Source organism: Quercus suber, unplaced genomic scaffold, assembly GCF_002906115.3.
Source record: "Quercus suber isolate HL8 unplaced genomic scaffold, Cork oak 2.0 scaffold_108, whole genome shotgun sequence".
NCBI lineage: Eukaryota > Viridiplantae > Streptophyta > Magnoliopsida > Fagales > Fagaceae > Quercus > Quercus suber.
The window spans coordinates 1,141,816-1,154,038 of record NW_027069573.1 but is presented as its reverse complement, the minus strand read 5'-3'; the positions used below and the strand labels follow the sequence as shown (position 1 = coordinate 1,154,038).

At 40.1% G+C, this 12,223-nt stretch overlaps 1 protein-coding gene across 1 annotated transcript; it reads left to right on the top strand.

Moving 5' to 3' along the window:
- Window positions 1–904: 904 nt before the first annotated feature.
- On the top strand, window positions 905–11,521 carry LOC112012365 (G-type lectin S-receptor-like serine/threonine-protein kinase At4g03230). Its single transcript, XM_065775267.1, has 7 exons — window positions 905–2,349; window positions 9,010–9,269; window positions 9,973–10,221; window positions 10,319–10,529; window positions 10,630–10,867; window positions 10,989–11,143; window positions 11,256–11,521. Exons 1-7 carry the CDS (start codon window positions 990–992, stop codon window positions 11,519–11,521), a joined length of 2,739 nt encoding a protein of 912 aa, XP_065631339.1. The 5' UTR covers window positions 905–989.
- Window positions 11,522–12,223: the final 702 nt, after the last annotated feature.

The window sequence follows — 12,223 nt, the reverse complement described above, 5'->3', positions numbered from 1 at the left end:
AGCAAGAAGCTTGGAGGGCTTAGGTACTTGGGTAGATTAGGCTTGGAGGGTCTTCTGCTGTTCATGTATCCCAACTACATTCTTTAGTGGATTATTTGACCGCTTGGAGGGCAGCGGAGAGGTTTTACGCCGAGGACTTCGGTTTCCTCTTCGATAACACATCGTGTGTTGTCCGTGTGTTTGCATCTTCTTTCCCTTTACCTTTGCCTTATATTTACTGCTGTGGATGTGTTTATATTTGGCTTAGTTTGTTTATCAATTCTGTGTTTAGCTTATATTCATGTTCCGCACGCTAATCATTTGATATTAAGCTTGAATTGGTAATTTTGTAATTTGGGGTCTAAACGTTCAAGGGTGTTTCATACCCATATTGAACTTTCAGCATCTTCACATTGCGATCTTGATCATTGATCAACATATTACAAACTTGATCATTATTTATTACATTGTCATGGAATTTTTCAATCTAAAACCTAACACCAATTAAAAAGAAAGTAAAAAAACAAAAAAAGAAAAAGATTTATGATCATTAGTTTTCATATTAGTAGATAGTTGCCATTGGCTAATATATCCGCAAAATTGTGGGCTACATGGGATTGTCAAAGTGGAGTGTGGTTATCACATCATCTCTATTGATATCACACTCTCAATTGATGAATCGAAGTGGGCTACAATTAAGTGTCATGTATGTCAATCGCTAAAAAGCAAGGTTTCCTCATTACCATGAGGACAATTCATAGTAAAAATCTAACCTGTTTCACCTGTTTCATGCAAACTGAAACTTACATTGTAACTTCCTGACCAAGTCAACTTCAAGCGCGTAGACTATTCAGTGAAAAGGAAACCAGATTTAATAATTATCAGCTAGAAGACTTGGATTTCAGCAGAAGACCTCGTGGCCATCACATAAGTGAACTATCCACAACAGAGCGCATAACTTTCCACATTTTCTCATAACAGAAACCACAAGCAGCAAAAGCAGAATTTCAATGGTCTTTACATGGTCTGCAAGTCACATTTCATTCTGTACCATATACACATTCTTGTTTTTTTTAACTTCAATTTCATTTTGCTCTGCTGGAGATACCATAACATTCAGCAATCCAATTAATGACAGCCAGAAAGAATCTCTTGTATCGGCCGAAAAAAGATTCGAGCTTGGCTTTTTCACCCCTAATGGAAGCTCTAAGCATAGAAGATATGTAGGGATATGCTATAAGTCAAGTCCAAGTGTAGTTGTATGGGTTGCTAACCGCGATAACCCACTGTCCAAAACCACTGGGGCTTTTACCATTACAGACGATGGCGACCTACAGGTGCTGGAGGATGCTAAAACTTTGTGGTCAGCTAAAAAAGGTGGATCAACTTCTTTTAATAGGACAGTGAAGCTCTTGGATTCTGGGAACTTAGTTCTTATTGAAGGTCAAGTTGTCTCAGAATCAAAAGCAAATATTCTCTGGCAAAGCTTTGATCTTCCAACTGATACATTTCTTCCTGGAATGAAGATGAGTGCAAAGATGCTTCTGACTTCATGGAAAAGTCAAGACGACCCTGCCCCAGGGGATTTCATTTTCCAGAAAGATCAAGACGGAGAAAACAAGTACATTGTCGAGAAAAAAACTAGTATATACTGGAAGAGTGGAGTACCAGGGAGCCTCTTTTACTCTGATAATAATTTCCTTGCCATATTTTCCTTGCTATCTAATTTCAGTAGGAAAAAAATGCCCACAAAATTAAATCTTACCAAGTCTATTCAAATCCCTGAAAGTTTTCATTATTATAGACTAGTAATGAATTTCAATGGTAAGGCAGAGTTTTATATTTGGGACAATGAGAAAACCTCATGGTCTTTTATCTGGGGTGAACCAGAAGATAAATGTAGCGTGTTCGATGCTTGTGGGGACTTTAGTATCTGCAATCTTGGGAATGGGCCAATGTGCAAGTGTCTACCTGGGTTTGAGTCTAGGTCAGAAGGCTGCTTTAGAAAATCCCCCATATGCAATAATAATAATAATGTTATGGCTGATCACTTTTTGAGCTTGAAGATGATGAAAGTTCGAACTCAAAGTACCACAAAAGAAAAAGGGAGTGCAGATGAATGCAAAGAGGAATGCCGCAGCGACTGTAACTGCCAGGCTTATTCATATGTAATTACAGAAAGGACACGTCACGGCACATGCTATTTCTGGTCAAATGAAGTTAAAAATATACAGGAGCAGATAGAAGGAGGCATTGACCTCTATGTTCGTGTGAAGCTTTCTGATATCGTTTTTCTTATTGTTTATGGTAGAATCTATATAGCAGATTTCGGGATATTCATGTTGATTGATCAATTCCAAATTCTAATAGGTTAATATTTCCAATATATCAGTCAGTTTCATCTGTTACATGATTGGCCAAGTGTTGTATCCTGATAGGAGAATTTGATTTGGCACCAAATGAGATTTTTCTAGATCCATTGCAATGATTTAAGTCCAATCAATCAAATGCTTCTAATTTCTTCTTGCAGTTTACTATGCAAGGTACAATTTGGCAATAGTTAGTTGATCATGACGGCCCAAAGTCTGGCCAAGCATTGTGGAAGCTTAATGACATCAACTCAAATTGCTCAAAGCTTATAGCCTAAAGCTATATAGTAGGAAATTCAGGAAAGAGCTCACATTGCTGTTTTATCTAGCAATTCTTAATAATTGCATTAACTTATAATTATCCAGCTTGAGCACAAAATGCACCATATATTTAGGTTATTATGAGGCCAGGTCTTGCCTAATCAATAGTACCAATTTAAAATATCCCTTCTTATCCAAAATTTAAATTTTTTTAAAAAAAAAAAATCACAATATCCTTGGGCTTTGGCTCTGTTGTGAAAGAAGAGGAGTTGAGTTTGGGGTAGGTCTTAGGTTCAAATGATAACAATATTAGTTCTAAAAAAGAGGTGACAAATGGTTATGTTCTGATTGATATTTTATGTGTTTTCAATAACAAAAGTTACTAATAAAAGCAGAGGAGTTATAGAGGACTGCAGATGATTACATTGCCTGTTGATATTTGGCATTTCTTTTTGCAGAACTGACAAAAAGAGATTGTGAGCCTTGTGGCACTACAATAATTCCCTATCCACTAAGCATCAGATCAGATTGTGGTGATCCTATGTACTCACATTTCAACTGCAACGATACCTCTGACCAAGTTAGCTTTGGGTTGGCTGGTGGTACATATCCAGTCACAATCATTCACCCTGAAGAACAAACATTTACAATTAGAGTGAATAATTATACAGCTATTGATGTAGTGAGAAAGCTTCTGGAGCTCAATCACTTGCCATTTAATGTGACCAAATCAAATCTTTCATCTAAAGAAGTAGAAATCTGGTGGAAGCCTCCATTATCTCCAATCTGTAATTCAGCGAAAGACTGCGATGATTGGCCACGTTCAACTTGCCACACAATGAAAGGTGGAACAAAAAGATGCCTTTGCAACACAGAGTTCCAATGGGATCCCTCAAATTTCAATTGCACTCCAGGTTAGAATCCTATATTAATGCACAATATGATAACAGTGTGCCTTGTACATTTAATTTTGCTTTGTAAATGAACGATAAATTTTGTGATGCTGCCAAGAGTATAAATACTCAAAACGATATTGCCAATGATAATTATGAAATCATAAGAAACCCCGCTTAAATTTGAAACCCGTCTGCCATCAGGATGCCTAGATAGTTTGTTCTAGGCACTCACTTATTCCTTTTCCTGATATGAATATTTTTAATATATATTATCACAGACCTCGATTGAATGCAGGTGGGAAACCCAACCATTTTATCTTGACAATGGCCCAATAGTATTCATCTTACATATTGTTTTCTTTCATTTTTGAAGTTGTGCACAACGAGCTTGCAGTGTCTCACAAAAAAAAGAACCTATTACGTGCAATTATCCCTGTGATTGTTGCAATTTTGATGGTTATTGCATGCTGTTACTTATATTATTTAAGAAGAAGAAAAGTGGCCAACAGGCAAGGTAACTGGTGCAAAATATATCCTTGTTTCAAAATGAAAATATTTTGGTTTTGATGTCGCGGAAGCCTGAAGAAGAGCACACACGATGCTCTCTTGATGAAACAGAAACTAAACTGTTAGTCTCTGGTAGTAAACCTCGAATCCACGAGGGGTTTCCCTAATCCACAAGGAGATAAAAACTGGAATCCACCAGAAGAGAAAATTGACAAAATGTCTGTGTTTATTGATAACAGTCTAATTTGCCTCTGACGGCTACAAAACATATAAATACTGAACAAAAACGTTTAAAACCCTAATTCGCACTAATTAAGCGATTAGGTGACAAAATTACCGAATTTTACCAAAAATGGCAAAATTGAGTTAAACGCAGAATCATAAACTACTGACCTTAAGGGTCGTCCCAAAACAGACGGGACCTTATTCTGACTTTTAAATTAAAAGTTATTAAGGAAAAAACAAATATTACTATAAATAGCAAAAACATTGTTTTCGGGGCCTTAACGAAGGAATTTGCCTAAAATTTGGCGACGTTCATGTTATCATGAATCTGGATCAGAATGCCGTTTCCCTTCGACCTGCCAAATTTCATGCAATTCCGACACTGTTACCTCTGATGGCCCCTACTGGCACCCTCCTTTGATCTTGCGTTGTGACTTCCTGCGCCCTTGCTGCTCCAAGAAGGCATGTGCTGTCTGTTCTACATCAGTCCCCCCCACTTGAGAAGAACTCGACCCCGAGTTCCCACTATCCAGTTCATCAGGAGGATGATAATCATATAAGTCAGCAACATTGAAGGTAGAAGAAATGCTCATATCTGGAGGAAGAGCAACCACATAAGCATTGTTGTTGATCTTCTTAGTAATCTGAAATGGCCCGTACTTCTTGTCCTTCAATTTGTTGTAGGTACCAACAGGAAATCTCTCCTTCCTAAGATACACCAGCACTAAATCCCCAACATTGAAGATCTTCTCACGCCTTTTCTTATCAGCAGCCTCCTTGTACTTAGCATTTGTAGCTTCCAGTTTCTGTCTCACCTCCTCTTGCATGGCTTGAATACGGTCAGCCATATTCTCTGCTGCTTGACTCACTCCTGGAAGCTCAGGTAAAGGTACCAAGTCCAAAGCGTGTTTTGGGGGCACGCAATAGACGATGGCAAATGGAGACTTACCAGTGCTTCTATTGACTGAGCTATTGTATGCAAACTCTGCTTGGGACAACGCAAGATCCCACTGCTTGGGCTTCTCACCTGAGATACACCGAATCAGATTCCCCAAAGTACGATTAACCACTTCTGTCTGGCCATCAGTCTGTGGATGACTAGTGCTGCTGTAATTCAAGGAAGTGTCAAAACGCTTCCACAAAGTTCACCAGAAGTGACTAATGAACTTGGTATCCCGGTCAGAGGTGATGGACTTTGGCACTCCATGCAAACGCACAACTTCTTTAAAGAACAGATTGGCCACTCGAGTAGCATCTGAAGTTTTCTTGCATGCTATGAAATGGGACATCTTCGAGTACCTGTCAACCACAACAAAAACAGAATCCATACCTCGCTGGGTTCGAGGAAGACCCAGTATAAAGTCCATAGACAGATCCTCCCATGGGGCTTGTGGAACTGGCAAAGGCATGTATAAACCAGTATTCTGAGATTGACCCTTAGCAGTTTGGCAGATTGGACACTTCCTCACATGATTTCCAACATCCCTCTTGAGTTGTGGCCAATAATACCTCTCTTCCACCAGTGCTATAGTCTTATCTCTGCCCATATGTCCACCCAAACCTCCACCGTGCAGCTCCCTAATAATCTGCTCCCTCAATGAACTTTTAGGGATGCATAATTGGTTACCCCGAAAGAGGAAACCATCCTGGATGTACATACTATTGACAGCAGTATAAGTTTGTTGACACTTACCCCAAATATCACCGAAATCCTCATCATTCTCATACAGCTCCTTGAGGCAATCAAACCCTACAACTTCAGTACGTAGGGTGGTCAACAAAGATGCTCGCCTGCTGAGTGCGTCAGCCACCTTATTAGTGACACCAGACTTGTGCTTCAATGTGAAATGGAAGCGCTGAATATAAGCTACCCACCGAGCATGCATCCTGTTAATGCTAACTTGACTGTTAATGTGCTTCAATGCCTGATGATCTGTAAATAATACAAACTCCCTCTGAATCAGGTAGTGCTCCCAATGCTTAAGAGTCCGTACTACAGCAAAGAACTCTAGCTCATAGGCTGACCATTTACTTCGAGCTTCACAAACTTTCTCACTGAAGAATGCTACTGGTCTGTTGTCTTGTGAAAGAACAGCGCCTATCCCGACCACAGATGCATCACACTCCACCTGAAACACCTTATCAAAGTTGGGCAATGCCAAAACCGGGGCTGTGCTCAACTTTTCCTTGATCAAGGCAAAGCTTTGTTCTGCCTCTTTTCCCCACGAGAACCTCCCCTTCTTCAGACACTCAGTGATAGGGGCGACTATGCTACTGAAATCTCGAACAAACCTCCGATAGAAGGTTGCTAGCCCATGGAAACTTCGCACATCACTCACTGTCTTTGGGGTTGGCCATTCTCTGACTGCACGGACCTTGTCCTCATCAACATGAATCCCATCCGCACTGACCACATACCCTAAGAACAGCAACTTATCAGTCAAGAAGCTGCACTTCTTCAAGTTGATATACAACTCATTGGCCTGCAACACCGCTAATACTTCTCGCATATGATTATAGTGGGCTGCTTCTGTCTTACTGTAAATCAGGATATCGTCAAAATAAACTACCACAAACTTTCCAATAAATGGTTTCAATACCTGATTCATAAGTCTCATGAAAGTGCTGGGAGCATTGGACAATCCGAAAGGCATTACCATCCACTCATACAACCCCTCCTTTGTCTTAAAAGCTGTCTTCCACTCATCTCCAGGTCGGATCCGAATCTGGTGATACCCACTCTTGAGATCCAGCTTGGTGTAACACTTGGACCCACTCAGCATATCAAACATGTCATCTAGTCGGGGAATAGGAAATCGATACCTGATTGTGATCTTGTTGATGGCTCGACTATCCACACACATACGCCAGCTCCCATCCTTCTTTGGTGTTAGCAGTGCCGGTACTGCACATGGACTCATACTCTCCCTGATCTGCCCCTTGCTCAAAAGCTCATCCACCTGCCCCTGTAGAATCTGACCCTCTTGAGGATTCATCCTGTAATGTGGCAGATTAGGTAGACTAGCTCCAGGAACTAAATCAATGCAATGCTGGATGTCACGCATTGGTGGTAAACCTGCAGGCAGCTCTTCTGGAAAAAGCTCTTCAAACTCCTTGATCAATGGTTGAATTGCCTCAGGTATCTCAGTAACCTTCTTTGGCTCACCATCTGTCACCACTACAGCATATACCTGTTTCAACTCCTTACACTCCCTGTCAAACTCATCTTCATTGTTCACTATGAGGAGTGTTGGCTTCCCCTCCACTTTAGAAGCTTTGGGTATACTGCCTTCCTTAATGGGACCAAGGACAATTTTTCTGCCATTCTTAAAAAACACATACACATTATCCTTACACCTATGAGTAGCATCTACATCATACTGCCAAGGTCTACCCAGTATTAAATGACATGCATCCATTTCAACAACATCACAAACTACTTCATCTACATAACATTTACCCATAGAAAAAGTAACACGACATTGTTGAGTAACAAGAGTTTCCGTACCTTTCTTGATCCAACCTATCTTGTACGGAGAGGGATGCTTTTCTGTTTTCAGTCCTAGCTTGGTAACCAAACTCTTTGACGCAATGTTCTCTACACTGCCACTGTCAATGATCAAATCACAGACCCTCTTGCTGATGGTGCATCGTGCTTGGAAGATCTCATTCCGTTGATCACTGTATTCCACCCTTGGTGTGAGCAACAACCTCTGAATCACCAAAGACCGCCCTAGTGGCACGCCTTCCTCGTCCTCTTGGACCTCATTGGGATCATAGGCATACGGATCTGCATCATTATACACCTCTTCACCCTCCTATTCACCTTCTATCTCGCCCTCTTCTGCCACCACCAGATTCACTGCGGCTCGCTTAGGGCAAGTACTAGATCGATGTCCTGGTTCTCCGCATCTATAGCACTTATTCCCAGTTGGCCTAACATAAGGGTTGGCATTCGCTATCGGCTGGGCTGCAGAACCTGCTACTGCCACTGTGGATTGGTTGACACCACTGTTCTCCCTAACCACGGGTTGTGATTGTGGTGTAAACATGGGCTGTTTACCTTTGTTGGCAGTGGAACTAGAGAACTCTGAATTGCGATTGGAAAACTTCGAACCTGCCCTGAGATGCTGATATTCTATTTTCTTGGATAAGGTTACAGCCTCATTCAAAGTATATAGGGTTTGTAAGGATACCTGATCTCGGATGGAAACTCGTAACCCGTGTACAAATTTGGATATCCGTTGATCTTCAGTTTCCTCCAAATCATTGCGATTCGCCAACCTGTCAAACTCCTCCATGTACTCATTAACTGTCCACGTACCCTGCCTGCAATCCTGGTACTGTCTGAACAACTCCTGCTAGTAATCTGGTGGTAAGAACCGATCTGCCATTAATCTTTTCATTCTCCTCCATGATCTTATTGGAAGCTTTCGTTCACGGGTACGATTTAATTGAACACGATCCCACCAGGCAGTTGCTCCTCCCTTCAATTTGTAGGCCACCAAACACACTGTTTGTCATCTGTTGTACCCATATAATCGAAAAACTTTTCCACTTCACTGACCCAATCCAGATACTCTTCAATGGAGACATTACCATTAAAGGATGGTAATTCTACTTTCATTCGATAGTCCCTCTACTCCTGATAATCTCGGCCATTATCCCTTACGGGACCACAATGATTTCCAAGGACTCTCTCTGCATACTCCTCGTCTTCACTATTTTCTTCGTAGTAGTCCTGCTGCCTGTTCCGGTTTGGACCACGATAGGGAGGACCACGCGCTTGGTTATCACGTCGCTCTCCGTTATCGCGATTAGGGTTTCGGTTAAGCAAGGTGGCAAGTGCTTCTTGAATCTGGTCCAGAGTTTGTTGGGTGGAATCACGAAATTGTTGATGTTCATCACGAAATTGTTGATTTTCATCACGAAAATCAAGGAACTCAGCCCTAGTGAGGACTGGGTTGTTGACGTCGTCACCGCCGTCATTGTTGTGGTGGTTATCGTCTCGCCAGTTAGCCATCAGACCAGGGTAAGTTAAGGCTCTGATACCAACTGATGTCGCGAAAGCCTGAAGAAGAGCACACACGATGCTCTCTTGATGAAACAGAAACTAAACTATTAGTCTCTGGTAGTAAACCTCGAATCCACGAGGGGTTTCCCTGAATCCACAAGGAGATAAAAAATGGAATCCACCAGAAGAGAAAATTGACAAAATGTCTGTGTTTATTGATAATAGTCTAATTTGCCTCTGACGGCTACAAAACATATAAATACTGAACAAAATCGTTTAAAACCCTAATTCGCACTAATTAAGCGATTAGGTGACAAAATTACCGAATTTTACCAAAAATGGCAAAATTGAGTTAAACGCAGAATCATAAACTACTGACCTTAAGGGTCGTCCCAAAACAGACGGGACCTTATTCTGACTTTTAAATTAAAAGTTATTAAGGAAAAAACAAATATTACTATAAATAGCAAAAACATTGTTTTCGGGGCCTTAACGAAGGAATTTGCCTAAAATTTGGCGACATTCATGAAATCATGAATCTGGATCAGAATGTCGTTTCCCTTCGACCTGCCAAATTTCATGCAATTCCGACACTGTTACCTCTGATGGCCCCTACTAGCACCCCCCTTTGATCTTGCGTTGTGACTTCCTGCGCCCTTGCTACTCCAAGAAGGCATGTGCTGTCTGTTCTACATCAGGTTTCTTCCATAAAATTAGCTAGCAAGAGACTGAAGTTATGATTAATCTTTTAGAATCAGTTAACAGGGAAAGAAATCAAGGAAACGCAGCATTTCGACTCTATGACAGTGAACGAAAAGTCAAAGACTTGATAGATTCAAACCAATTTAGAGAAGATGAGAAAAAAGGCATAGATGTACCATTTTTAAATTTGAAAAGCATACTAGCTGCTACAGACTACTTCTCAGATACAAAAAAGCTTGGACAAGGGGGTTTTGGGTCAGTTTACAAGGTATTAACCTTTTTAGTACTCAATCAATATAGCATTTTGTTTAATAGTTTCTAATTAATGATGGATGGTGCTTATGGTTGTGGGAGTCTTCTCTCAGGGTACATTTCCAGGCGGGCAAGAAATTGCTATAAAGAGGCTCTCGAGTGGTTCAGGGCAAGGCTTGGAGGAATTTAAGAATGAGGTTGTTTTAATTGCTAAACTTCAGCATCGGAATCTTGTTAGACTTTTGGGTTATTGCATAGAAGGAGATGAAAAAATGTTACTCTATGAATACATGCCAAACAAGAGTTTAGACTCATTTTTATTTGGTTAGACTCCAAACCTGAAATTATTTTATTTTTTACTTACCAATAATTTAGATTTGAATGGTTATTAAAATATGTCCTGAAATGGAAAATGGCATGCAAGATCGGACTCTATGCGTGTTACTGAACTGGAAGATACGCTTTGACATCATTTTGGGAATCGCTCGAGGGCTGCTCTATCTTCACCAAGATTCTAGGTTGAGGATTATTCATAGAGATTTGAAAACAAGCAATGTTCTACTGGATGAGGAGATGAGCCCCAAGATTTCAGACTTTGGCTTGGCAAGGATATTTGGAGGCAAACAAACAGAGGCAACCACAACCAGAGTGGTTGGAACTTAGTAAGTTTGATGTAGATGATTGATTCTGAAAGCTCGTTGTTTAGACTTTGAATTACATTTTTCAATTCTCCCATCTATGCTCCCCAATTCACTGAAAATTTAAACAATTTTTGTTGTGTAGCGGATACATGTCTCCAGAATACGCATTGGATGGGTTTTTCTCAATCAAGTCTGATGCCTTCAGCTTTGGAGTAGTTGTACTTGAGGTTATCAGTGGAAAAAGGAACACAGGATTTCACCAGTCAGAAAATGGTCTGAGTCTCTTAGGTTATGTAAGTATGTTGTATTAGTAAACCAAAGAAAACGTATGTTGCATCAAGTACATATAGTTATTTTTAATTTTTCCTGCACTCTACTTATTGCCAATTCGATTTTCAAATTGTCTCAGGCATGGAAATTGTGGAAAGAAGGCAAGGCTTTAGATTTAATGGACCAAACAATACTGAAACTTGTACTGCTGACGAATTTTTGAGGTGTGTTAACATTGGGCTTTTATGTGTACAAGAGGACCCAAGTGATCGTCCGACAATGTCGAATGTAGTTTTCATGCTTGGTAGTGAAACTGCAACTCTCCCAACTCCTAAACAACCAGCCGATGTTGTAAGAAGATCCCTTTTAGCGCAACTTCTTCTACTACTAAACCAGGAAGTTTGAATGAATTAACATCTACCATTGAAGAAGGCCGATAATGGTGGATCACATAAGGGCTCTCATGATTCTTGTTTTATCTTTATCAGTCTTGCAGAAGCTTCTAGTATTCTGACTATGGTTCTTATAGGAACAATTACGGCATATTTCTTGTCTGTCATATTGATACTTTTTTTATATTGTCCCTGATAAGTGATAACATTGTATCCAATGTAAGTCTGATTGTTTCCTATTTGAACCTCCTTTGTATTTATTGTACTTTAACTGATTTCTGATTGTCTCTAACTCTAACCAACTGCCTTCATATATTTATTCCTATTATTTGCAATTTTCATCAGGAGGTACAGTCAGCCTTACATTTGAGGTGTACTGTTCACTGCCACACTAAGCAGGAAGAGATTCAAGATAATGCTATTCACATGTACCATTAGTGCACTTATAAAGAATAGGCATACATGTCATGTCTCCATTGTAGATCATTTCAAATGCGGTCATATGAAGCCATTTGGAAAATGTTCTAATTGGAAAGACAGGTAGTAATTCACGTAGGATGCCATATAATTGTATCTAATATTCCATCTAAACCAAAGAAACATAAAAGTTAAGTAGTTGAAACAATCGAATAGTTAAAAAGGAAAACTGGAAAACAAAAAGCACAAGATGAAAAACTCAATTTAGTTTTGATGATCGAAAAAAGCGATTTTTTAT